The sequence below is a fragment of the Fundulus heteroclitus genome, chromosome 16 (genome assembly GCF_011125445.2).
Source record: "Fundulus heteroclitus isolate FHET01 chromosome 16, MU-UCD_Fhet_4.1, whole genome shotgun sequence".
NCBI classification, from domain to species: domain Eukaryota; kingdom Metazoa; phylum Chordata; class Actinopteri; order Cyprinodontiformes; family Fundulidae; genus Fundulus; species Fundulus heteroclitus.
The window spans coordinates 22,118,404-22,145,179 of NC_046376.1; the positions used below are offsets into that span (position 1 = coordinate 22,118,404).

The 26,776-nt window shown below is 41.9% G+C and overlaps 2 protein-coding genes across 5 annotated transcripts in view; both read left to right on the top strand.

The window, feature by feature from the left end:
* Positions 1-328: 328 nt before the first annotated feature.
* On the top strand, positions 329-6,743 carry LOC105933002 (meteorin-like protein). 2 transcript variants are annotated; one of them, XM_012872360.3, is made up of 4 exons: positions 329-887; positions 1,311-1,705; positions 4,623-4,682; positions 6,261-6,743. In XM_012872360.3, exons 1-4 carry the CDS (start codon positions 793-795, stop codon positions 6,581-6,583), a joined length of 873 nt encoding a protein of 290 aa, XP_012727814.2. In that variant the 5' UTR covers positions 329-792; the 3' UTR covers positions 6,584-6,743. The 2 variants fall into 2 exon arrangements, with proteins under 2 accessions (XP_012727814.2, XP_021177058.2); XM_021321383.2 differs by having other exon boundaries at positions 1,311-1,693.
* Positions 6,744-13,952: 7,209 nt separating this feature from the next.
* The window catches only part of arhgap17b (Rho GTPase activating protein 17b), a 36,641-nt gene continuing 23,817 nt past the window's right edge, over positions 13,953-26,776 (top strand). For 2 of the 3 annotated variants that reach the window (XM_036148088.1, XM_036148089.1), the window contains exons 1-2: positions 13,953-14,377; positions 19,402-19,441. In XM_036148088.1, the coding sequence (XP_036003981.1) occupies positions 14,325-14,377; positions 19,402-19,441 (93 nt within the window). In that variant the 5' untranslated portion in view covers positions 13,953-14,324. The remainder of the gene's footprint in view (positions 14,378-19,401; positions 19,442-26,776) is intronic. The other variant, XM_036148090.1, reaches the window with a different exon arrangement.

Sequence of the window (26,776 nt, forward strand, 5' to 3'; positions counted from 1 at the left end):
TTTTTATTTTTATTTTTTTTATTTTATTTTTATTTTTTTTTTACATTTGAGCCACTATTAAGAAGTGAAATGTTTAACTTAATGCAAGGTGCTGTAGCCTAAATTATTATTTATACTGCACTTTCAACTGTGGGAGCTAGTCATCTAGATTGAAGGGGCGCTGGTTTAAATTATTCTATGTAAACTGACGTTTACTCATATAGGTTCTTAGATCTCATGTATATTATGCATTTTTCTTAAAAAAGGATCATGTGTTCATATTTGAGTCTGCTTAAAAAGCTAGACTTTATGTTTATTGTTTTTACTTTTTAAATAATCTCAGCTGCAATTTAATCGGCCATAAATTACACATTGTGTGCTATAAAACAACGGAGTATTGTCTTCTCCCCTATATATAATATAGCCTGTACCCTTATTTACACTTAACTCTCAGAACCCAGGTTTACAAGCAGACCTTAAATAGTTTCAAGGGTCTAAACAGGGAGTGGTTGAACACTTCAGGACTAATGTAAAAACGTAAAAGAAAGATAATGGACTTCTGCGTGTGAGTGAATAGCGCACCGCTCTCAACAGATGGCTCCAGCCTTTTCAGTCTGACCGCGTCTTTTGAAAGGCAAAAGACGCAGAGCAGCCCCCAACAACTGGATCGGGGCTAATTGGATCCTGAGGAGGGAAGAGGAGGGAGGGAGAGAAATCGGCAGCCAGAAGGCGCTCTGCTTGTCCATTCAGTTCGCTCTGCAGGTTCCTCTCGACAACATTTCAAACCATGCACCGCTGTCGGCCTCTCGGAGGATGTCTCCGGAGATGTTGCCAAGTGTGATCGTTCTCGCCGGTCTCCAAGTTCTGGCTCTTCATTGTGCAGCTGATCTCTGTAACTGGACTGGAAGGTGAGCATCTCCTCTGACTTAAGTTAAAAAAAAAAAACTCGCCCAAAGGACACTGATTCACGCAAAAACAAAACAATAAATACTTTGAGGTTTTTGCTTGAAAAGGGGTCAAATGGCAACATAAAATTCTCTATACACTGATCAGTAAAACGTGCATTTTGGATAGCTGTGCAAGACAATAAACGCTGGTGCATATTTAACATGATTATAATTGTTGAATGTGGTGTTCTAACGTTCATTTTACCCGCCTTTGCTGAACTTTTGAGTTTATTGTAAAAAATCATCGCAATTATTAGCTTCCGTTTTTGTCCATAAGCACTTTTGAAAAATAGTTTAAACGAAAACCTTTGTGCGTTAATCACCGCCGTTAGAACCAGACTCCAAAAGCCGCTAAAACCCATCCTCTGGCTCTTTCAAATGCAGCGGTTTTGCAGCTGGCGCGGACCCCAGGGTCGTTCTCCAGGTGCGGCTGCGCTGCACAGAGGGCTCCGTGACGTGGGTCTACCCGGGTCAGGCTCTGAGGGTGGCGCTCGAGCCCAATTTGTCGTCCGTCCGGTACAACACGGTCTGCATCCAACCGTCTCCATCCCTCAGCGGAGCCAACGTCTTCATTGAGCGGGCCGGAGAGCTGGAGCTGCTGACGACGGAAGACGGCGGGCGCACCGGGCGGCAGGTGTTCTGTTTCCAGGCGGACGGGCCCCACGGGCCCGCCATCTATCTCCAAGCCGGCCTACAGAGTCCCCGGACATGGAGCAGACGCACAGTGGGCTTCAGATACGAGCTGCTGCGCAACAGGAGCGCCAACGGTGGGCTGGAGCGTGAGTTTGGACCCATTTATCTCACAAGGGGTCCAATAGTATTTATTTTAGAACAACTACTCTTTAGTTTTCATTAAGTTCATTACGTTTAAACAGATTAAAACGTCTACTTTTATTTAAACACAGAAAGATAAAAAGAAAGAAAGAAAGAAAGAAAGAAAGAAAGAAAGAAAGAAAGAAAGAAAGAAAGAAAGAAAGAAAGAAAGAAAGAAAGAAAGAAAGAAAGAAAGAAAGAAAGACTTTCAAAAAATTTTCGTCCGGAAATAACTGCTAATGAAGTGAAAAAGTTTTTTTTTTTTTTCAAAAACCCAATTATCACACTTTAATTACTTTTACCTGTATATCGTTTATGTGTATATATTAATATACTTGACCATTTTTTTTTATTTGATCTTATAATGACTACTCTTTAATCTTGTTAGAAACACGTTACAAATATAGTCGTTTCTTCTCTTAGACAACTATTTTAGTCTGAAAAAAAGATTTTTTAAACTAAGACAAATTTAGTTTTAAAGACCAGTGTGAAACAAAACGGAGTCTAGAACCACACAAGTACACCTATAGCAATGTAAAATAAAAATAAAAAATTATTTTAACTTCTAATATTATTTTATAGTAAAATATTTGGTAAGTCAGTTTGGTTCAAAATGTTAAAAAAATAAAAGCAAGTTTTTAAACTAGTTTTGAAGGCCGGAGGTTTTAGTTAGGACCCAAAAAGAACCCGACATGGAAAACAGGCTCCTTACAAAAAACATCTGCCTACCTGAGCTCACTGACCTTTTTAAAATACAGCATATTATAACGTTAAAAAGCAGCAGATGTTTGGTGATACTAACACAGAAAGAAAAAGAAGTTGCTGGAAAAAGAAAAAGAGAAAAAAAAGATCAGGAAGCCAATTCAAATTAGCCAAAATAGGTGGTAAGTAATTTGTGTTGTGTATTCCAGTCAGAAGCTGAGGTGCAGCCCTTTGGGAACAATTTGTTATCTGACAGCGGTAACTGATTACTGCCAAAACAACAGCTTTTACGGTGGTCGAGTCTGAATGAGACAGACTAAGATCAAAATAACTGAAAAGAGGGCCCTTTCCTCAAAGAAACTGGCTCTGACAGTAAAGGTTAATAACGTTGGCATGCATTTCGTTTGCAATGGATCAAGACTTTAGGAGAGAAGGTCCTAAAGGTATATTTTAAGTTTTCTGCTCATGTTTTAAATTATCTGCTCTCCAGTATGCAGTAGTAGGCACTTGAGAGGACTTTGGCTCACATTTTGAAAAGGAGAATGATTTGAAAAATCAACAGCATAAAATTGCCATAAAGTTTCCCCATTTATTTTTCACTGAAGCCAACACAGGAGAAAAAGTACTGGACCAAGAATAGATCCCTGGGGAATTCCGCATGTGAGGAAACGGCAATGGTCGGAAATAAACGATTAAGTGTGTCCAAACATGTGTGCCGTGATCCATTATGTCAGATGCTGCACTAAGATGTAAAATAACTAAAACGGCACACTCACCTGGAACTGTAATAAGCAAAAGCTCATTAAAAAAGTTTTAACAGCAAAATCATTGTTTTCAAAGCAAACGGCTACATTTCAGGGATACATTTTTCATTCAGGGAAGTTATTGGACTTGGGGGAGGAAAGGAAAATGTGTTTAAATTGGACAGAACAGATGGATTTGGGCTTTGGGTTTGAATATTTGGTCGCACTGTGGCATGTTTAAAACCAACTGGAAGAAAAGCTGCAGAGCTGCGTTGATGATGGGTCACATATTAGGTTAAACACCTGCCAAAATCTCAAGTGTGAGTGGAGTGGAAGTGGCCAGAGGGCATGTAGTCAGCTTTTAAATGGTAGATTGTCTGTCCATCCATTATCTTCACCAGTCTGAGTTTGGGTAACAAGTCCAGGAGATAAACGAGGACGTTTTTCTCCCAGCTAATTCCAGGAGATTAGTGTCTGTGACTTATGGGTCAGCCTCCAGCTCTCTCCTTCCTTTCATTTCCGCTGCTTTGTCTGTCAGGATCCATGTCTCAGGACCGTAGGTGATGGTCAGAACCTAGACGAACCTGCAAATCCAGCTTTTAATCTCAGCTCTTCTCTCACCACAACCGAGGAGGCCCAAATCCGTGTGCTGTAGCGAACCACATCAGCCTAAAAAATAACTAGAAACACACTCAAAAGTCATCAACGAGCATATGTGTTTACATTAAAACCAGGCGCTAATTTAAGCGGGATGTGGACGGCTGAGGGGAACGTGCAGCTGCTGGTCAGTCTCGTGTTTTTTGTCTGGCTGTCTGGTTTCCATCAGGACACAAAGCACCGAGGACACAGCAGACCACAGGGCGGCCGGAGGGCACCGGGCTAGCAGGCCTGCATTCAGCACGCAAATACTTTGCAGATTCCACAAATGCCTCATCATTGTGCCTGTCTGTTTATTAGCATTCATCCATGTGTGCGGGCCATTCCTAGCGTGCTGATGTCATCCAGGACCCTTAATAGACAGCTGCGTGTTTATCTTTTCTGTATTGGCAGTCTGGCCGAGCGTTTGACTCCTGCAGCCCGCTGCATCGGCACGGGGGTCATTCAATTAGGTGCGCACAAAAGAAGCCAAACATGGGGTCAAGACTAGCGTGGGGTTTGGATGTGGAGGTGATGCTGTGGGCAGAGCCCAAATGCAGGACCGACATTCCTCCAAGCATAACCATGGAGCTACGGTCTGTGATGTGAGCTCGGGGATGAATGGAGACGGTGTGCGGGTCAGGGAAGCCCTAGGGAAGATTGACAACCTTCTCTTGATCAATGTCATGCAGAATGGGTAGGAATTTCAGAAGGGAGAACCTATCTGTTGGTTGAAAGAGGGAAAAATGGGTCAGAAAATGTGCTTAGATGAACACAGTGTGCTCATTCTCTCCGCCCACAGCTTCATGCCGACCCTGCAACGACACAGAACTGCTCATGGCCGTCTGCAGCAGTGACTTTGGTGAGTACATGCAGGATTTGATAATTGGTCTAACTGATCATTATCAATTAGAACGTTTCCCCTTTGTTAAATATAAAGCTGCAGAATTGCATCATGACGTGTTTTTATAGAGCAGCGAACAATAATTGAATGGTTTTTGTGTTTAAGTCTGAGCTGCAACATGTAACTTAAGGAAACAGAATGCTCTACATTTATCTAGAAAAGGTGTTGAAGAAGCAAAAAAAAAAAAAAGAGTATGTTGCAATGCTTTTTGTTGCAAAGCATAAAGCAAGTAAACTGTAGAAACTCAGCAAACTATTGGGAACTGAAAACGCTAACTGCTATACTCTAACAAGTGGTTCCCCTTTTTTGTTATATACCGTATTTTAATTACTGATTAACATTAAATATAATGTTCTTTTCATAAATATGAAGACTGGCCCGCAACTTCTTCCATTTTGGCCCACTGTGTATTTGAATTGGACACTCCTAATCTAAAGAGACTGTGGAAAGAGGAACGGTTGCACTCTGTGTGATCCAACCATGTGGAATCTTAGAGAGAATTAAGATCCCGAATTTCATTAGTATATTTATTTTAGTAAAATTTTTTTTGTATTTTTGCTTTCAAACTGATTTTTAACTAAGCAGCGATTTTCAACATGCATATTGTACACTCAACACAAACATTTAGGTATTCAGTATGCAAATGAGCAAAAAAAAAAAGACTTGGGCAAAAATCCAACCACTAGATGGCAGCAAAGTGATTCAAGGAGTATCCTTGGTATGTATAGTATATGCATTAACAGCACTGAGCTATATAATACACTGGAGTGCTGATTTTGCCGAAAAACTGAAGTCACTGGCCGCCATCTTGCTACTCCCTACTCTCACAGAATCCCACAGGATTTGGTTGCAACAACAAGCAGTTTTCTGGCTTCGTGAAAACGTTTCACAGGTAATTATACAGTCAGTAGATGTACTAACACTATCAACTACTAGGAAATTAGATGCTGAAATATTTTACATGTTATTCATATTAAATATATATATATGTCTATATAAGTATGTGTTTATGTATATATGTATATATATGTATACACATATGTAAATATATGTTTTTGTATATTGTTATTTATATATTTAAAAATGTTAAATACATATATTTAAATGAATAAAATGCAAAATATTTCAGCACATGACTTTCTCATTATGTGATAGTTTTAGAACATAACATAAAAGTATATGGCATTTCAGATTTTAAAAGTTTTAAGCCCGCCCTGAACATGAAAATCCTCGTTATTTGATGCTGTATCGCACATATTCCCTAGTTACTGGAGGGAAATAGGGAGTACCAATATGGCGGCTGGTGGCTTCAAAGCGACTCGTTCAAACAGACGGTGATTAGCACTCCAGTGTGTTATATAGCTCAGTGATTAACAGGCATTAGTGATATATACTACCTTGGATGTGAGGGGGGTTTGCTTTTTATTTGCCACTAATTGTTTTACAGGCAGTAGGGTTCCCAAAAACAGAGCCGTTTGCATTTTATTTAAGAACTGCATTTTGTTTAAAGGATATATTTTTTTCTATATTTTCCAGTGGTTCGAGGCTACATCAAGAATGTCCTCCATGACTCACGACGGCAGACATCACTGGTGGAGGTGTTGGCAACAAAGGTTTACCGGCAGCGCAGCAGAGTATTTGCGCCGCATCCACATGCGTCCTCTCAGTCCCAGCATGGACACATCCGGACGCTCCTGCAGTGCCACGCGACGCCTGGGGACGGACAGTTTCTCTTCACGGGGTCAGAGCACTTTGGGGAAGCTTGGTTAGGGTGCGCCCCGCGCTACAAAGACTTCCTGTCCCTCTACCAGAAAGCCAAGATGGGACGTAGGAATGCCTGTGACTTCCCTTTGGACTGAAGGGGGGTGTTGTTTTAGGAGCCCTTTAGACTGTGTGGCGGCGCTGTGGGGACCTTGTAAAGCTGTCATGAGCCAACAAGGTGGCATCAAGGTTCAGCAGAAGGGCCAAAGCTCCTGAAATCTTTCTGGAAAAAAAAAAAAAAAAAAACATGTGGCGGGGCAGAACAGCAGGGCCCCCCTGAACTGAGGCTCAGAAAGGGCCGCCCTTTGTCCGTCTCCCATCAGCGCCTTTAGAACTGGGAGACCGAGAAGGGGTAGGGTTGCTGCTCGCTTTTTAAACTCTCCCCACATTAGGCTGTTGTTCACTTTGCAGTCTCTGTGCGACCGGTGATCTGTGATCTGAGGTGGGAGGGAAGACGAAGGTGGGCTATTTGTCCTCACAGCTTGGCTTTGTGAGTTTGGGCTAGTACATACATATGCCTGTAGGGAGTCTGTGTTTACTTGTTTTATCATGACAATTCAATTAAAAGTGTTTTTTTGTTGTTGTTGTTGTTTGTGTTTCCAGACTGGCAATGGAAATGGAAATAATTTATATTTACAGTGGCTAGATTTCAGCTTCTTGCAAATTCATTTGTGCACATTATATTCTCATTTTGTCACATAACAACCTGAGAGTATTTCAGTGGGATTTATTTGTAAAAAGGCCAACATCAAGTGCTACATGATGATACAAGAGGAGGTTTTGAGATGCATATTTATTCAGCCCATCTATCTACATTGCAGAAATACTTTTTGCTGCGATTCATTTGGGTCTGTGTATGTTTCCGTACTGCAACTCGGGCGACTGACATTTTAACCTTTTCTTCTTACCAAAATCACTCAGGCTCAGTCAGATTGGATGGGAAGCAAACATTTTTAAGACTCAGAGTAAGATCTGCACCTTGACTGGGCCTTCCTAACACCCATCGTAGCTCTGGCTGTATGTTTAGGGTTATTGTTCAGGTGGAAGGTGAATTTCACCACTGTCTCAAGACTTTTAGCAGCCTTTAAAATGTTTCCCTTCTGTATTCCCATGTATTCAACTTCATCCAAAAGGCAATGGGCTGTTTCTCCTTTTTAATCAACCATTTGCTTGAGGAGGTCAGCCATCTTTGCAGTTGTGACAAAATTGTATAATTTCTTTTTTTTTTCATCTTTTCACAAACCATAATTTTTGTGATGTTTAAAGCTTGGGGTATTGTTTTACAGCCTAACTCCATTTTAAACTTCTCCACAACTTTATCCCTAACCTGTCAGCCGTGTTGCTTAGTCTTTATTATGCTGTTTGTTCAAATATCTAACAAACCATTGAGGCTTTCACAGAACAACTGGATCTATACTGAGATTAAATTAGACACAAGCAAACTATGTTTACAGGCTAGGTGACTTCTGTCGTTGGGTTTTTATTATTTAGGAGTGAAAGGGGCTGAAGTTTGTGGTGGTAACACCATAAAATGGGAAACAGATGTTTAGGTGTGAATACTATTTAAAGCCCTGCAGTTTTTTTCCCATCTGGACAAATATACCTTAATTTTCCCCTGAGGCAAGAAATAAAAAACATAATTTGAATGTGTTCAATTTGTGACCGTTTATTGGCATCTTTAAACTACACACAAACCTTTGAAATGTGTATAAATGTGTGATAATATGTGATTCTGTAATTATTAAACATTAAAGCTGATATTTCTAAAGAAAACTATGTATCCTGAAGATTGATTCAATCATTCATTCAGAATCCCCCGGATCAATAAAGTAAACCCTAGCTCTTCTCTTTTTTTTCTTAAGCTTAATTCTCCTGAGAATCTCCACCCCACTCCTTATCCGATTGTTAAGGAGAAATTGATTTCCTGCAGAGAACACATCCCATATCCTAAGTGATTATATTATCATGATAATAGGGTTTAAAAATATTGGTAGATCATCCCAAGTCAGAGTCAGAACTATCGTTTTAGGGTTATGCCTCCCTGCTTCTTGGATGAAGCAGAAACATAAACAGACGTGAGGCCCCTGAAAACCCAGGGATCCTCCCCCTTGGTCCCTCCCAGCCAGGAGAACAATTAATTGACTTTTAAAGCAACTGCTTTCTGAGCTCTTCCACACTTTTCTCAATGGCTGAGCAGAGCTCAAAAAGTGATGTGCCTAACATTTCATGAAGAATAGTGAAAGTGTAGATGACTAAGCGGTGAATGGCGAGCACACAATGACCACCTGGTGTCAAGGCCTGCAGCAGACATTATAACCATTGTTGCAGCTGCGGTCACAGATAGAGGCCATCAGGGCTCCAGAATCCAATAAATAATTAGTATAAACTTGTTTAACTCCGGCAAAAAAATAATTTTTTTTCACTTATATTTAGACTTTTTTGAATTATTCCTGTTTTCACGTCAACGAGAACCCATGTGCAGGCAAGCATCAGAGTAAACGCGTATCATGGGCAGCAAGAGAAACCTTTATTTCATATTTTGTGTATTTACGTGAGGCATTTCTCACACTATTTCATGTCTGCTCTGATTGGTTGATCATCACCTCGTGACAACTCCTCTGAATGCGCTGACCTCTTGCCCCTGGGACAACAAAGTCCAGACTCAGACAGATAATTGAAGAATAAACAGAACCATCAAACGAAGCCCGGACCGTCTTTCCCTTAGCCATTTTTCGCATCTTACCCGTTGCCATGTTTGTCTGCCTAATACTGTCTAAGTATATTAACACAGCCCGTCATAGCTACATCAGAATGCCCCCCCTTAAAAAAAAAGCCTGCAGAAGCCCAGTATGATATCACCTCCCCCAGTTCTTTCCCAGGGGGCCACCATGTCAATTTTTCAAGCAAAATATAGTCTCTCTGCAGGCTTTTGAGACCACACAATTCCCATCTCTGGGAATTCCTGCTGGCTCTCATGGGGATCGAGCCTAGGAGGGCTCGGGGCCCGGAGCCGCGGCATGGTGCAGCGGCAGGAGTCCGCGATGACTTGGGGGGTAATTGGTTTATCCCACCGCCCGGCCTGCTTTCCCATGTGGGCCACTGCTGCGGGGAGGCCCAGGGGTACAATATGGAAACAGCATGAGACCCTCCAGAGCCACGCCGGCATTCACCTCAGCAGCTATAGAGAGCAGGGACAGAGTAGCGGGAGCACAAAGCTGGAGAAGGCATGTCTCTTGGCTTTGTAAAGGTTGCTATTTGGTCTCTCTCCTTTTTTTTTTTTTTTTTTTTTGAAAAAAAAAAAAAGTTGGAAACATTTGTGGTTGAAAGCAGGAAGTAATCAAATTTTGACTGAAACGTTTTTTTTAAAATAAATCTACAGCTGAAAGGGGTTCCAGTCTGAGAGCTTTTCCAGAGGTCAGTGTGCAATTTATCATTCATGGATATATTGATGTTGTCGTTTTAGTTTAAAAGACTGCAAAAGCCAAGGTTTTTTTTTTCTTTTATCTTGGCTAAACTAATTTTCAGCTGCTCTGAAATGAGACGTTGGGTTCTTAAAAGATTTAAAGATGTAGTCCATATGTTTCGGCCGTATAGTACCTTTCAAAAATATTTATTCCCATTCAATTCAATTCAATTCAATTTTACTTATATAGCGCCAAATCATGAAACATGTCATCTCAAGGCACTTTACAAAGTCAAGTTCAATCATATTATACAGATTGGGTCAGATTATACAGATTGGTCAAAAATTTCCTATATAAGGAAACCAGTTGATTGCATCAAAGTCCCGACAAGCAGCATTCACTCCTGGGGAACCGTAGAGCCACAGGGAGAGTCGTCTGCATTGTACATGGCTTTGCAGCAATCCCTCATACTGAGCAAGCATGAAGCGACAGTGGGAAGAAAAATTCCCCATTAACGGGAAGGAAAACCTCCAGCAGAACCGGGCTCAGTATGAACGGTCATCTGCCTCGACCGACTGGGGTTACAGAAGACAGAGCAGAGACACAACAAGAGAGACAAAAAAGCACAGAAGCACACATTGATCCAGTAATCTGTTCTACATTAGATGGTAATAGCGGGTGATCTGTCTTCCCTGGATGATGTCACAGTTAACAGAACGCCAGACCAGGTGTACCTACTATGAAGATAAAAGAGAGAGAACAGAAAGTTAAAGCAGAAATGACAACACGTAATGCATAATTGAAGAACAGTAGAACTCTATAGAGTGAGAAAATTAGATCCTGATATCCTCCAGTAGCCTAAGCCTATAGCAGTAAAACTATAGAGGTAGCTCAGAGTAACATGAGCCACTCTGACTAGAAGCTTTGTCAAAAAGGAAAGTTTTAAGATTAGTCTTAAAAGTAGACAGGGTGTCTGCCTCACGGACTAAAACTGGGAGTTGGTTCCACAGGAGAGGAGCCTGATAGCTAAAGGATCTGCCTCCCATTCTACTTTTAGAGACTCTAGGAACCACCAGCAGACCTGCAGTCTGAGAGCAAAGTGCTCTGTTAGGAACATACGGGGTAATTAGAGCTCTGATATATGATGGAGCTTGATTATTAAGGGCTTGACCTTTTTAAACCACAAACCTCCTTTGTTGACAGGGACAAGTATTATTTTTGCATTCAGCAAAACAGGCCTTTATGTAAGAGTGGCAAGAAGAAAGTCCAAATTGTTTAAAGGGTGTGCAGCTTGCGGCGTACTATAGAGGTCACATAACAAACAAGACAAAGAAGGTTTCTCTGATCAGATGAGACCAACGTGGCCTACGTGGAACATGCCTTGTGTGGCTGACAACTAATACTGCAAATCACTCTGATCACACCTTCCTCAGAGTGAAACACGCTGGTGGCCGCATCGTGCTGTGGAGATGCTCTTGCAGATGATGGGAAGCTGATCTGAGTTTAAGCCAAGATTGATGGAGCTTAATGCACCTTCGAGCAGGACAGTGATCCTGAACATACTATCGGAGCTTTGAGGGAAAATCCTTTGGCTCAAAGTGGACAGCATGTGCTAAAATGGCCCATTTAAAGTCCAGACCAAACATCTGCTGCTGCCAATTAAGAATCTGTGACAAGACCTGAACATTTATGTTCACAGAGGCTCTCCATTCAATCTTTCATAATGACTCTGAATGGGAATTTCATCAGAAAGCGGTTTAATTTGAATATTGTGTAAAATTGCAATATTTTTTGCCAGTCATCTCAGAAAGCTAAACTCATTTATAATTCAATGATTATGGCTTACAGATAATGAAAACCCAAAATTCATCGTCTCAGATAATTAGAATGCTGTGAAAAAGTTAATTATTGGGAAACAATGGTGTCCCACCCTAATCAGCTGATTAACTCAAAACACCTAGAAAGCTTTTCTGAGCATTTAAACGGTCTCTCGCTCTGGGTCGGGCAGGCTACACAATCACTGGGAAGACTGCTGACTGGACAGATGTCCAGAAGATAGTCATCGACACCCTTCACAAGGAGGGGAAGCCACAAAAGGTCACTGGTGAAGATGCTGGTTGTTCATAGAGTTCTGTATCCAAGCATATTAACAGAACATTGAGTGGAAGGAAGAAGAATGGTAGGGAAAGGTGAGCACTGTAGCCTTGAGAAAATCTGTCCAGAGAAATCCATTCAAGAATTTGGGGGAGCTTCACAAGGTGTGGACTGAGGCTGGTGTCGGTGCCACAAGAGGTACTGTGCACAGGCGATTACTAGACATGGGCTACAGGCTTCTTACCCGAACTAAGGAGAAAAGGAACTTTGCTGTTTTTAGATGAAAGTGAATTGTGCATTTCATTTGGAAATCAAGGTCCCACATTCTGGAGGAAGAGGGGAGAGGCTTGAAGTCCAGTCAAGTGACGGTTTGGGGAGCCATATCATGTGCTGGTGTTGGTCCACTGTGTCTTTTGAGGTCCACAGTCAATGCAGCCATCTACCAGGAAGCACTTCATGCGTTCCTCTGCAGACAAGCTGTATGAAGATGCCTATTTCATTTTCCAGCAGGACATGGCAGCTGCCCACACTGTCGAAGCTACCGGCCACTGGTTCAGTGACCATGGTGTTCCTGTTCTTGATTGGCCTGAACCCCGTACAAAATCTCTGGGCTGTTGTCAAGAGGAAGATGACACCAGACTCAACAAGGCAGATGAGCTGAAGGCAGCAATCAAAACTACTTGGGCCTCCATTACACCTACGCAGTGCCACAGGCTGATGCCTCTACGCCATGGCGCATTGATGCAGTAACTCATGCAAGAGGAGGCCCAATCAAGTAGACAATAAGATATTTAGGGTTTTCTTTACCCATCAGCCATAATCATCAAAATTAAAAGAAATAAAAGCTTGAACTATTTTACTCATGTGTAATGGATCTCTGTAAAATAACCGTTTTCCTTTCTGACAGGACTGGCAAAATGTATTGCACATTTACGCAATATTAATGTTTTTAGATGTAGTTCTAGGATGAATGCATCCATCATTTCTGCACATACAAATGGTTTTAAATATTCTCCTGTACACCGTGATCGCACACTGTTCTCTTTCTCCTGCATCGTTTACATTTCAGTTGTTTACTTTTTAATCACCGCTGCACTCTATACTGTAATTTACAAGCTGTATGCAACGTAATTTCGTTCGGTATGCACTCTGTACATACAAAATGACAAATAAAGATGTCTAAGTCTAAGTCTAAGTCGAAAAATGGGAGGTTGGTGAATGGAGGCTATCATTACCAGCAGGGTCCACAAGGTGGCAGCAGTTCACCTTAAAAAAAACAGCTGTGGTTGATGGAGTTGTGGAAACCTTCTGCAAATATCCTTAAATATTCAGCTAGTGACTCAGAAAACAACCGTGGGAAAAACTTTTGATGCCAACTGTTGCCGCTTGGAATACACAAAGACAACTAAAAAGCCATTTAAACACGTACTTAGATTAAAAAAAGGCTCAACAACTGTCTTTATTTCTTGACACACTTAAGGAAACATATAATATACATTTCCGGTGATCCTAACGACCCACTGATGTCTCTGCCATGGGTGTGAAAAATGCCGATGTATAAACTTCTCATGGTTCTTTTTTATTATTGTTATTATTATAAGAATCATAAACCTGAAAAGATTAGTGTAAATATACAGTGGGGAATAAGGAGCAAATACCCAGATGCAAAATGTGTCAGTGGCCCCACAGATGTTGTTTGAGGTCACTATACAACTACAAAATGTTGTAAAAACTAAATCCATCCAGATCAAAATGAATTAAAAGAGACTTTAGACGTGCAACAAGGACCTGTGGTTCATTTCACCAGATCTTTCAGTTTGTTTCTAAACTTTGCCGAGATTGACAGCGGATTTATTTGTTTATTTTTTATTTATTTATTTGGGGGGGGGTTTGCAATGACAACGATGCATCAGAGTGAGACCAACAGCTTCTTCTCGCCAAGGTGTCACATGTCACCAGGGGGCCATGCCATGCGCCTCGCTTACAGTCGGGAAGTAGAAGCACTTCCTCCTTCCTACCTCTCCTTGTTCTGAAACCAGCCTCTTAACACGGATCACTTCAATGGCGAGCCAGGCGCCCTTCACGGCTCCGAAACACTGACTTCTTCTGAGGGCGGGGGTTGGAAGGTCAGACCCTAACGCAGGAGCGGATGTCAAGCCGGTTTCAGCCCTGAAAGCCTCTCCGTTTTAGTGCGTAAAAAGTGACCCGGAGTGAAAAGAACAATGGCTGCGACGTAGCGCAACTTTTGGATCCAGGGGTTGGATGATCGAGAGTGGGACTCCGTCGGTGCTGCTGGTGACTTTTGCGGACTAGAAGGAGAATTGGAGCAGGACTTTTCATCATGAAGAAGCAGTTTAATCGCATGAGGCAGCTGGCCAACCAGACCGTTGGAAGGTGGGTTCGCCGGATCTGGCGACATATGCTGCGCGTTCAGCTGGGGAGTCCAGAAGGTTTATTTATTGTGGTTAATTTGGGGCTTCTGCCGTCAGCCGTCTGCTTGTTGTTGTGGGCGGTGTCGGAAGGACTTGGGACGTGATTTTTAGGGAAGGAAAAACTTTAGAAGCTACTTTTTAAAAAGCTGCTTTGTGCTGTTGAGTGTTGTTTTCCGGCTACAAGCTGTTTAAAGCGGCTTAATAACTGGAGGCATTTAACCCTTAAGAAAAAAAAAATCACAGAAAAAATAAAATAAAAGTTAAAGCGAGTTGACGCATCCAGACGGTTAGATTTCTTCAATATTTCTTCATAATTGTATCATGTTTTAATCGGTCTTAAAATTATAAATATTTATTTAGTTTGCATTTATTGCAAAACTGGGAAAGATATTGCAGACTATGTTTAGCTGGAGTAAAATCACTTGCAGTGTTTATTTATATCAATAGTAATAGTCCCAACTCAACTAATTTAATGTACTCGGTATTTAATAGTGTTTTTGCGTGGCGCAGGGGCGTCTCCAAAACGTTTTACAATGGGTGGCAAATGGGGGCCAATAACGATCCTGGGGTGGGACACCAAAACTGTTTCTGTATGCAGCTATGGTGGAACATATAGGTCCAAATTTAAAATGAGGTCTTGAACTAAATAGTTGGCAGACCTTCATGAGTTTATTACATACCGGCATACCAAAAATCAGCTAATTAGACAGCTAATGAGGCCATGTGGAAGTGACAGTCTAAAGTACTATTAAAGGGGAATATGAAGGACACAAAAACCAAAAGCATGTTTCCAAAAAGTTGACATCTTCATTTTATATCATGTTTGTTCTATTTTTTGATGTCTTACTGTCATTTGATCTGTTTCACTCTTTCATTTAGGGCGTATGCATTATACGGATGAGATGTAGATGTTATTTGTTCCTTAATAAAACACTAAAAGCTGTAATGTTCATCACCTACAGTGCTAGTAGCTTCATAACGATCAGTTGGGAGAACTAAGAAAAACCTTTTTTTTATTTAAACGTCCCAAATCTAGAATTTATGCTCTCCTTGACTGGAATTTCTTCAGATGTAGATCAGGACTCATTTCCTGATGGCACAGCCGATTAGAACCACCCGCTCCCGGTCCGTGCCCTCATCGCCGTCCCTATGGGGCCACCCTGCCCTGTTCTCCCTCAGCCGCTGCTGGGCGTCTGTGTCCGCCTATTATGGTACGCCACTGACTAAATCGAGGGCTCCTCTCCTTACAAGAGCTTCACAGGAGGACTTGCCCCGCCACCCTGAGACGTTCTGCCAGGAGTTTCGCCCAGTCGTCGCTCCACGTGTTGTGCAACAGCAGTAAAAGCCGACCGGGCATGCTCAGAGGACGCTTTGCTGAGAAGCAAAACAGTTTGCGAGCGCACACACACACACACACACACACACACACACACACACACACACACACACACACACACACACACACACACACACACACACACCCACCCTGGATAATGCCTGGATGGGGGTTTACCGTGTGCAAGTTAGAAAATAAACCGCTTAGGTTGTTATGCTCAATTAAGCCCACAAACTGCTGGTTCTGCTCTATTCATTAGAAATCTAAGTAAATATTGGATTTGACGAATAGCCAACAATACACAATGAACGAGGTGCGACGACACACAAAACAACTACACAGCTGGCTGTAACAGCGTGTTTGGTCGGCAGGGCAGGTTGGGACGGTTTGTTATGGGCAGCACACTGAGGGGATTTTGTGGAGTAAGCATTTCCAGCGCTGAGGACAGGGGGGGGGGGGACGCTGGCTGGCTGGAACAAAGACACTCTCTTTCTTTCTTTTCATAAAGGAGGAACCCAGCTAGATTTGCATTCGATTAACAGGAGGAGGCTTTATGAATCACGCACGGCGCAAACACGGCATTGTTTACAAATAGCTGTGCCCGAGTTATTTTAATAAAACAAAGGTTGTAAAATTACTCATAAATGTGGTTTAGATTTTTTTTTTTTTTCATCATCAGTGCAATTGCCCAACATGACTTCATGAAAGCAGTATATTGCGCAGGGTGTCTTCATCCAGCGTGCACACTGTACATCTCATCTCTGTCTGAAGGAGTCTATTCTTAGAGCAGTGGCTGCTGCCCGTCTCCGAGCTGGATCAATGCTAAGCCAGTATTGATAAGAATCATTAGATTGCTTGGGTAGTTTATCCCTTTAGAGGCTTAGCCGCTGCAGCCTGATGCTTGATGCGATCGTATAAGTTACGACCGGAAACCTTAAGAGGGCTCTCATGCGACAGATCAGCACAACGCGGTCGCTAATTGGGAAGTGAAAGGGAAACGAAGCGGGGCTTTCGGTTTTCTGTTGTGTTGCAAAAATAAACGTGCAAACAGAAACTGTGGCTTACATTTTATATTCGTCCCTCTTTACTTGGATATCCCTGATAAAAAAAATCAAGCGGAACCAACTGCAAGCTGTTGCTCGAAGGCCTCAGAGGTTTTGTTGGAGAACATTAGCAAACAAACGGCTTTCACGAAGACCGAAGAACGCAGCAGAAGAGTCGGGGAGGGTGTTTAAAGCGGGGTTAGACACAGTGCTGTGTTAGATTTGTGCAGCAGTTAAAACATCCTCAGTTAGTGTTTCTCATTATCGGGATAAATCACTATATTTGTCACAATGTATTACAATAATGCTAAATTTGATACCATAGCCACCCCTGTCTAGTCCAAAAATAGCATATTTCTCTAAATTTAATGGGTTGATGCACACAAAGAAAATATTCAGTGAAATATATTTTTTAGGGGGCATATCATGTTTCTGTAATGTCTTCCTTTTCAAAATGCGTTTGGTGCCGTCTCTTTAAATGAAAATGAGGCACTCCACACCGCTCCCCCCTCCAGGTTGCAGAGCACTCCACTCCACCTGGTTTGGCCATTTTTGTATTTTTCTGGGGGACGGTGGAATGAATCGTGTGGGTTAATATACCCCACAACCAAACATTTTCACTTAGCACTTGTAATTTCCGCATCCATCAGCTTGGACTACAGAATCGTAGCGAGAAATGTAAATGGTGGGTTCGTGAAATCGTTTAGCCGAACGTCCGTGACCTTGTTTAATACTGGGATGTCACAGAAAACTGAACGGCTCAAAACATACAACCCAAACAGTATATAAAGATATCTGTGCAGCACCTGGAGAGACTACATTCAACTTTTTTGCATTCCTAGAGATTCGAAGTACACAACAAAAATGTATGTAAAGGCTAAAAAAAACTAAAAAAACTATGGGTTTTCGCATGATAAGTCCCCTTTAAATCACTGCATGTATTTATATACAATTATATGTATTTTAATACCAGCAACGTTTACCATGTTCTATCTGGGTGGAAGCCAGAGTGGATCCAAAACTTGGGCCTTGCATGGCGTGCTCCAACCCTCCCAGTCGACGTTCTTATTGTTGTCCTGTCTGGAAACTGGGAAAATCCAACTTCAGAGCTCAAAGAGAACGCACACTAAAAAGAAAACCCCAAGCTGTGAACATTTGACTGTCAAGTCCTTTTGATCCAAAAGAGTGAACGCTATGGCACTGCAGAAAACAAAACTACAAAGCTACCTAGACACAATGTCCAACTAACTGAGCATTGATCTTTCCCGTCACCTTGAACACATCCAGAACATGGCATGGGAGATTCATACTCTAGAGATTTTGGGTAATTGTATAAATAGGAAGCGAGTTGAAAGTAAATGTAGAGCATTCTCTGGAAGAAAAACTTTAGAGGCTGAATAAAAACGCACGCCACACTTTTTCGCTTTTAAAGAAACGTGGAAACTTATTGCATACAATTCTCAATAATATATAGAGTTTTGTGGCTGTGAATAAAGCACAGTGGGTGACGTAAGCACATTCTGCTCATCCAAATCATGTCTTAATGAACTCTTTCTACACAAGAGTGAATATGTTGTAATCTCTCAATTAAACTTTGACAAACTGGATTAAAAAAAAAGTAAATCTCTGACTGCAGCTAGAGGTAATCTTTTTTTTTTTTTTAAATGTTATTAACGTCGGGGAGATTTGAGGCCCGAGTGAGGTAAGCCTTTGCTGTATGCAGTGGGTGGAACATGAAGATCATATTCTAAGAAGATCATAACAGCATTGTGTAATAGCTCCTGTCTGAGCTGAGTTAATTGATCCCTGCGAGCTTTAGGTTCGTGGTCTGAGCTCGGAGACGGACGCGATCTGCGGGGAGTTGTGAACGCAGACGCAGACTCACTGTGGATCCGTCTGACATCGATTAGAAACGATACAGATCCAAGGGCCTATTTCTATTCTGGCACTCTGGCAACATTTCCTTGAAGCTTTAGAGTGATGACATGTCGTCGTTTCTACCCGAAATTGTGTCACAAACGTGCGGGGTGTGCTTCTGACTCCCAACAGGCTTCGTGCATGCACACACAGATCTGGTCCTGTTGCCACAACAAACAGGGTGAGGATGAGTCAAGAAGTGTGCTTTTCAGACCGGGCGGAGGAATCTGACATGTTCAGTATGGTGCACGCCCGGGGAGCATGGGTGTGCAAATGGTGCACAGTAAATTAGAGCTCATACGCTGCCTGACAGGTCTTTGTAGGTAAAGTCTAGTACTGGGTCTCGGTCTCAGGGAGCAGCAAACGTCTGCAGCAACCTGCACACGGGATGAGTCCGATTTGTTGTCGTGCTCCAGTAAACCCGGCTCAGTGTGGTGAAAGCGTTGGGTTGTTATTAAAAATGGCAATAAACTTTATATTTGCATACACAAACACATGCAAATTCTCAGGTCAGCATTGTTATGGGCTGCCTAAACCCTCTGGTAAGTGACATGAAAGACGGCGATTGCAGGGTCACGGCTTCATTCATGATAAATGGATGCAGGAGTTTAGACATAAAATAAACGTTTATTTTGTTTGCACGAGGCTTGTTATCAGACGTCTGATTTCTGTGTTTTTTTTTCTCCACAGAGCTGAAAAAACTGAGGTCCTGAGCGATGACCTCCTTCAGGTAAATATCACCTCTCCATTGTTGTCTCCTTGTTGAAATCCATCCGCTGTTTATGGCTCTATTCATGGTTTTATTTTTGAATCGTTCTATTTGTTGTTTTAGTTGCTTTGTTTCGTATCGTTTTTTTTAATTTCACTTATTTTTTGTCATTTCTTTCATTTTCATTCTTTTCCTCTTGATTTTTGATTCCATTGATTTAACTAAATGCACATTTCATTGAATTTATTATTTAAATCTGATATCACTACTGGCGTATGGGTCCCTATTCAACAATATATAATATAATTATATTAATAGGTATGCATCCTTGACGTTATCTATCTGTGTAATGCGTGCTGTGTTTATTGCTGCACGACCTTCTTTCAAATGGAAATGTAGTTCAACATCTGACTCTATTAAAAAACTGATGTGGTCTGAACTTTGGTTGAAAAAAAATCTGCATGTACGAACCGTAATTTGAGGGAGGGGGGAAAAAAGAACTGAGGAAGTTTCGAGTTTAGCGTTCCCCTCTAAGACTTCTGTTAAAGCCATCATGCCTCGGCAGCTTGTTGAGGCCAAATCTCTCTCAGGGCCCGGAGCGCAACTGCTTGTGTTTTAAGCTTTACTGCAAAGTCTTTCATTTAGTAAGGCTTAGCCAGCGCTCCACGAGAAATGCCTCAGTGTTGTAAGTCTGTTATTTTTCCTCACTCGAAGTAAAGTCTGTTTGGTGTTTAGTCATCATGAAATCAAAGTGGATGGACGCCGCTGAGTGTGTATGTAGCTGTTTTGGGGGGAGGGAAACACTTTGGCTTGTGAAACGTTGAGATCATCTTTTAGAAAGGGGGAGAAAAAAAAATGTGGGAATAAATCGCAGGAAGGTGATCCGGCAAACTTCGGTTTTCGCAACTTCTCAGAAGCGAAAGATTTAATGACCTGCAGTCATGAACTCTGAACCTGGTGCGGTTCACGCCCAGTAACTCCCAACACAAACTCGTGCTAAGCATAAACATTTCCCCGTAAATAGTTGTGTCATCGTTATATATGCATATATTTGTGCGTCTGTGTATGTTTTTGGATGTTATTTCTACAAGCAAACAGAAGAGAACAGCCCCGGCCCTCCCGCTGAATGCTCTTTGCCGTCTTTGGCTCAGAACGACTGGAGGCTTGTGCTGCGTTAGACATTCCTGAAGCTCCGGCTCTCTGTGAGGAATGCTATTGTCAGGAGGTCGGATGTCTTCTGGCAGCTTCGGCTTCTGACGGGTTTTCTTTTTAGATGGCAGCAAAAACGCGTCACGTGCACGACTCTGGTGAATGTTTAAACAGGAGACCTTGATGGGTTATTTTCAAACTTTTGTTTTCCTCCCTTTTTAATGTGACGCATGTCCCGGACAGTTGGATGAATGCGTCTGCCAAATGCACAAAGAAACAATTCTAATCAAACATGAGCAAATCTGGTAGATATTTTCCCACCGTTTGTGCACAAGTTCTCCAGATCTGTCGGATTTGTGAGGATGTCTCTTATGCACATACCCACATTATTTCTGGACTCTAGTCCAGTTTTAGTTTTCCTCTAGTGACGTCATTTTCTACGGAGCCCGGGAGAGCTCACTTTAAGTGATATTTTTTTTCAGGTCGTGATAATATGTGAGCACGTTTCCTTTAATTAAGCCTTTGAATTAATAAAACGTGAGCACGTTTTCATTTAATTGAGCACTCAAATTAATAAAACGTGAGCACATTTTCTTTCATGGGTGCGTTTTGGTAGATCGAGATCTCGAATATACTATAACGTGCTCATGTCTACATGTGTCAAGACAATATTGAGTGCACATTTTTCATATTGTGGCCACGTTTAAGTAGATCATGCACACAATGTTCTATAACCATGTTCACTAAATGGTGCTCTCGTTTTAGTAAATCGTGCGCTCGTTTGAGTAAATAGTGCACTCGTTTAATAAATTGTGCCCTCGTTTTACTATGCTTACAATGAGAGCTTAATTTAGTAAAATGAGCTCACACTATAGTAAAACGAGAGCACAATATAGTAAATTGTGCACACGATTTAGTAAAACGAGTGCACATTCTCTCGACATGCAAAACATTTTGCGATGACCCCTCTAGGGCTCCGTAATTTTCTAATTGATTGGGATGCGTGCTTGGACTTGATGTACTGCTAAGAAATGAAATCCCTCTTTATCCCTTTTTTTTTTTTTTTGCTACTGATGATAATTCATTTCACCTTGCTGAAAATCACCCTTCCCCATGTGAAGAAAAATAAACCCCACAGCATGATGGAGCCATTACCATGTTTCACTGTAGAGTAGTCGTCTTGCAGTTGGAAAGGTGTGGGTTTCATTGCAGCTTTTCACATTTTGATGAGCTTTTGGCCGGGCACTTAACAACAAGTTTCCTAGTGATCTGCAAATCGATGTATAAATGTGTGGGTACAGTTAACTGCATGAGACCCTAGTGTTTTAACTGGCCACTATGGATGCTAGAGCGCTACTTTTGTTTTTGGTCCACCACTGCTGCGACTCCTGATCCTCTGGTTAGACATATGGAGGAGATTGCTGATACACGTAAAACACAACCAGTTTGTGTTGGAAGTGTTTCACTCAGCCTCATTGGCAGCCAACTTCTGTAATATCTCAGGTATCCCATATTTTCTTCATTCATGTTGCAAGTGGTTATTGTGCAGTGTCACGGTATATTTATGGCGCACTGAGTAAAAAAAAGTCACTCTAATGTTCCTTTGTACCGCCTTTAGTTTTGATTGCAACATCCCTTAGTAGACTTCTGCACTGTCACAGCATTTATTTATATCCACAGCTGCATGCATGCATCATCAAGATCTTTGTAGAGACGGTGGGAGAGATGGACGGCGGGAAACATTTTTCTTTTATCACATCCCAACGATTCTCAATGTGTGTCTTCATTGAGCCTCACAATTTCTTTGAGCTCAATAAATCCCGGCATTGTCGTCTAGGAATATGTCTGAAACATCAAGGATGAAGAAGTTGACAAATTAAATTACTTTCTCATTCTGCATGTTCAGGTAGTAGGCGGACCTCAGTTTTGGCCATGATCCCCCGACCCCAGATCACAGTCCTGCTCCCTGAAACGTAAACATCTAGGCGGTGATTATCCAATGGGAGCTTCTTTAGCTATTTGCTTGGTTAAAACCAGGTGGTTACTTTAGTTTCGGATGGGAGCTGTATCCGCCCAGCAAACTTTGGATTTAGTTAAAGGAATGCCATTGGACCAATGCCAGGATTGTCCTACTAGTGATGAAACTGAATTAAAAGGCAATTTATTTACACAGGCAGGTTCTTGCATTTCATCACATAAAGAAAACTGGAACTTCAGCATGGATGTCCGCTGAGCACTCGGTCGAATGTTGCTTATAGTCCGCTCTTACATCTGCAGGGATCCGAGTAAAGTGTGCAGTTTACTGACACGTGCAGCAGGGAATCAGTATCAGCACTGCAATATAATCACACTGCCTGGAAATGTTTTTCTCTCATCTTCCAAGCATGAGACCAGAAGGGCTGATTTTTCCTTACCCACTTCCCACAAGCTTCCCCCCCCCCCTTCTACGATTGGTCAAATGTGAAATTTGACTCTGTTATTCCCTGCTGTCATAGTACTCTCTTCACTTGTATTTTCCATAGTGCTTTGCATTGGGTAAGGCATTTATCTTGTTTGGACTCGTCCTGCCTCAGTGGGAGAGTCTGGGAGGCTGCCAGAGCGGAGCGTACCCTTGCCTTCCTGATCTCAAAGTGAAGGGCGTCAGGTTAGAACCGGTTCCCTAACTCAGTATTTAAATACAACTTAAGATAAGATATACAAATTGTGGGCGGCAGATACTTTTGCAACGCTCACATCTGATGGTTATATGGTAAGCGGGTATTGCATTGGGCCAGGCGGTGAGAGAAACAAAACGTCAGTCGCTCTGGATCACGTCAGCTCGCACATGTTGCATTATAGATATGATAGCGGTGACATGATGTGAATTCACACCTCAAACATCTATGATGTAGTCCAGTACAGTTCTTCTTTTCCATTAATCATCACACTTCCACAAACCTGATTTAAAAATATGGAATGCACATCTGATCTGTTGCCATGTAACGATACGACGTCACACTGAATAAAAGTGGTGGGAGAAAATCATTAAATTTTCCCAAAATGTCATCATAAGATAAGCTATACTCCATGACTCGGCAGCTTATTGAATCACCTTTAGCAGAAATGACTTGACTTCCCAAAAGAAATGACTTCCCAGTTGCTTTTGTTGCTGTGGAGGAAATTTCTTTTCACTTTGCTGCTTCAGTTCATTTAGTTTCGAAGTCATTTCCTTATACATCTGTTCTCTTAAGGTCCCGCTGCAGCATTTCAGTCAGACTGAGCTCTGGATTTTTGACTGGACCTTACTTCAGTTTTTATTCTAATTCTGTATATTTTCTGCTGTGCTTTGGATCATTGTCCAAATCTGTTGGGCAGATGGCTTCTCCTCTGACTATAAAATACTTTGGGCCAATCAATGAGTCCAGCGTACCCAGGTCCTGGGGCTGCAAAACAAGCCCGCATCATTACATCACCACCACCCAGATGCATCAAATTTCAGAATCAGGTGTTAGGTTTTCATCAAACAACGTTGTGTATACGGCCCAGCATCTTTACTCGATCAAATCTGTCCATAGGACCTTTCCCGCCAAAGTCTTTTGGTTCTTTAATCTCAAATATTTCAAGTTATTCGTTTCTGCAGGAAGAAGGTTATGGGTGCGTTCACACCGAATGCGAACAAGGCGAATGGAGCGAGCGATTTAAATGTTATCGCTATTTAAAGGCCCGCTCAGGAGCGAGTTAACTGTCTGCGATGTGAACGACGTGTTTTGAGCGATGCAAACGTCACAAATTGGGTGAATAGAGCAAAAAACTGCAAATAGAGAAAGGAAATCTTCTGTCAATTCACGTCACGTTAGGGGGGCTCCTCGTCCATTTATTTAAGCAAAAAAAATGTTTTATGTTACATATTTAGACAATACGATTAGGCTATATTTCTATAGAGAAGTGATGGATTTACTGACCCAAGACTCCTGTAAGGGAAGGCAAGTTTATTTATGAAGCGCTTTTCAGTAGCAGGACGATTCAAAGTGCGTCTTGCGACTGTAGCTCGTGTCCCAGAGGGATCTGTAGACGAGGGACAGCAGCTCTTCTCTGGGTCCTGGAGAGACAGAAGTACCGGCGGAGGTGACCGTCATCCAAACGCAGCTACAGGTGGTGGTCCTCGCCGAACCTGGTGCTTCTCTGGAGGATCTGGTGGACCCAGGGACGCTGACGCCATTGTTTGGCTTTCCACATTGCATGCCGGCACCGTTCTCGCTCGGTAAAATCCATCTCCGTCACGGTGAGTTGAACAGGCAAGCTGATAGACACTTCTCATATCTGATGATGCGTTGAAGCGGGCAGGGGAGAAATGGCTGCGTTGTCAGCATGGATTGTTTGCGAGAGAGAGGCGAAATGTCAAGCTACTAATGGCAGGTGATCAAATTGGCCTTGTTTGCGTTCGGTGTGAACTTACCTTAAGTCTCACTTTAATTGTACGTTCAGTTTTACAATAAACAGTGCTAGGTAAGGCCTGTAAGATCTCTGATATAACTGAGAGCTTTCATATCTCAGCATTTCACAGCCTCCTTTACGTTTCATAGTTTTTTTTTTGCGGCTCCATCTTCACGGTCAATGTGGACCTTTTTTTTTTTTTTGGCTTAGAAGATAAAAGCTCTGATTTTATTTTACCAAATTCAAATAATGGATTCCCTCCTTTTCATTCCACAAAACTAATTAAAGAAATTGTTTTAAAAACTTTCGTTTCAACCACTTTGTCTGGGAGTTGACCTGAATTCAAAGTACAACTAAATACAAGCTGTGAAACATGCTTGTAAAACAAGATGGCGGCCCTGCCGTTGTAAACAATGAAAATATAACAAGATGCTTGCTGCTGGTGGTTTCACACAATGAGTTAAGAACAGGCTTCACTTCACTTATGTAACTTCAAACTAGGAATACATTAAAGTGTCTCATCTTATGGTAGAAAAGTTTCCTCTTTACAATATATTGACAATATATTTTCCTAAACATATATATTAGGCATTGCATGCTATTCTTCTCATGGAAGTCAAATGAGCGCATTGGCAAAATAAAGTCCTAATTTTCCAAAAATGAATTCTTCATAAATTGTGAATTTGAATTAATTGATTAAATTGATTTATTGTCCAGCCCTACTTATGTACATCTACATTGATTGACAGGTAGCCCTTATGTTCCACAGAGGAATGTCATGAGGCGCTAGAGTTAAACTGATCCCCGGGCCTGGAACGCTCTTTCTTGTGTTTACAGGTCCGCTCCGTGGCCGCAGGCTGAGCAGATCTGTTTTTAAGTGGAGGAGAGGTAGAAAAGGCATTTGAGGAAACGTGGCACTACCAAACAAAAGCGCACTGCATGACTGGGGCCGAGCGGGACGGCACCTCCACGGGCTTAACAGTAACAACCGGCCCACTAACCCACTGGCCCACCGGGGAAATCCCCGGTAATCCTATACGCCAGTCCGCCCATGTCTGCTGATGTATACTCAGATAAACTAAGGAACTTACTCTTTTCTGGGCGAGTCGAAACTGTAGCTTCTCTGCGTTGTTTTGATACGCTGGTTTCTTCCTTAGCTGTGGGTTTCCATTTGAAAATCGCAGTGATAGCAGTCAGGTTGTAAAACTCGTTGGTCCTGCATCTTCAAACCGAAAGATTCCTGTTAGCCGGACGCCTCCTGAGAACAGTCTGCAAAAAAACAAAAACAAAAAAAAACTAGTGAAACAGTGAAAGGGTCGCTACAGAGTACAGAAGAGGGAGTGAACACTTGAACATTTCGCTCTTTCTGGAAAATGAACGGGCTTATGTGTTCACTGGGGGAATTGCCGGATATCCCATTAGCAGCATAGCACAGAGCTAGCTTTTAAACTATTTCAACACATTTATTGATTTAATTAGCATTTGATTACAAAAGAATCAACTATGTGGATGATCTAATACAATATACTGAATATTTAGCCATAGTTCCAACATTGTGTAAGGGACCCTTTAACGTGTTTGGACGTGGTCTTTTAAATCTTCCTAGTTTGCTAGGGATCAAGACTTGCTTCTCTAAGGTCATTGCAGATGTCTTTCCTGCCTGACTCCCTAAAAATGCTCACCGGCATGCCCTAAATGAGCAAACGGCTTGCTGTTATAGAGGGGATCGCTTTTGCTGATGGTCGGTTGAGTGCATTTGATTAGAAACGGCGCTGTATTTATAGTAAGCCTATT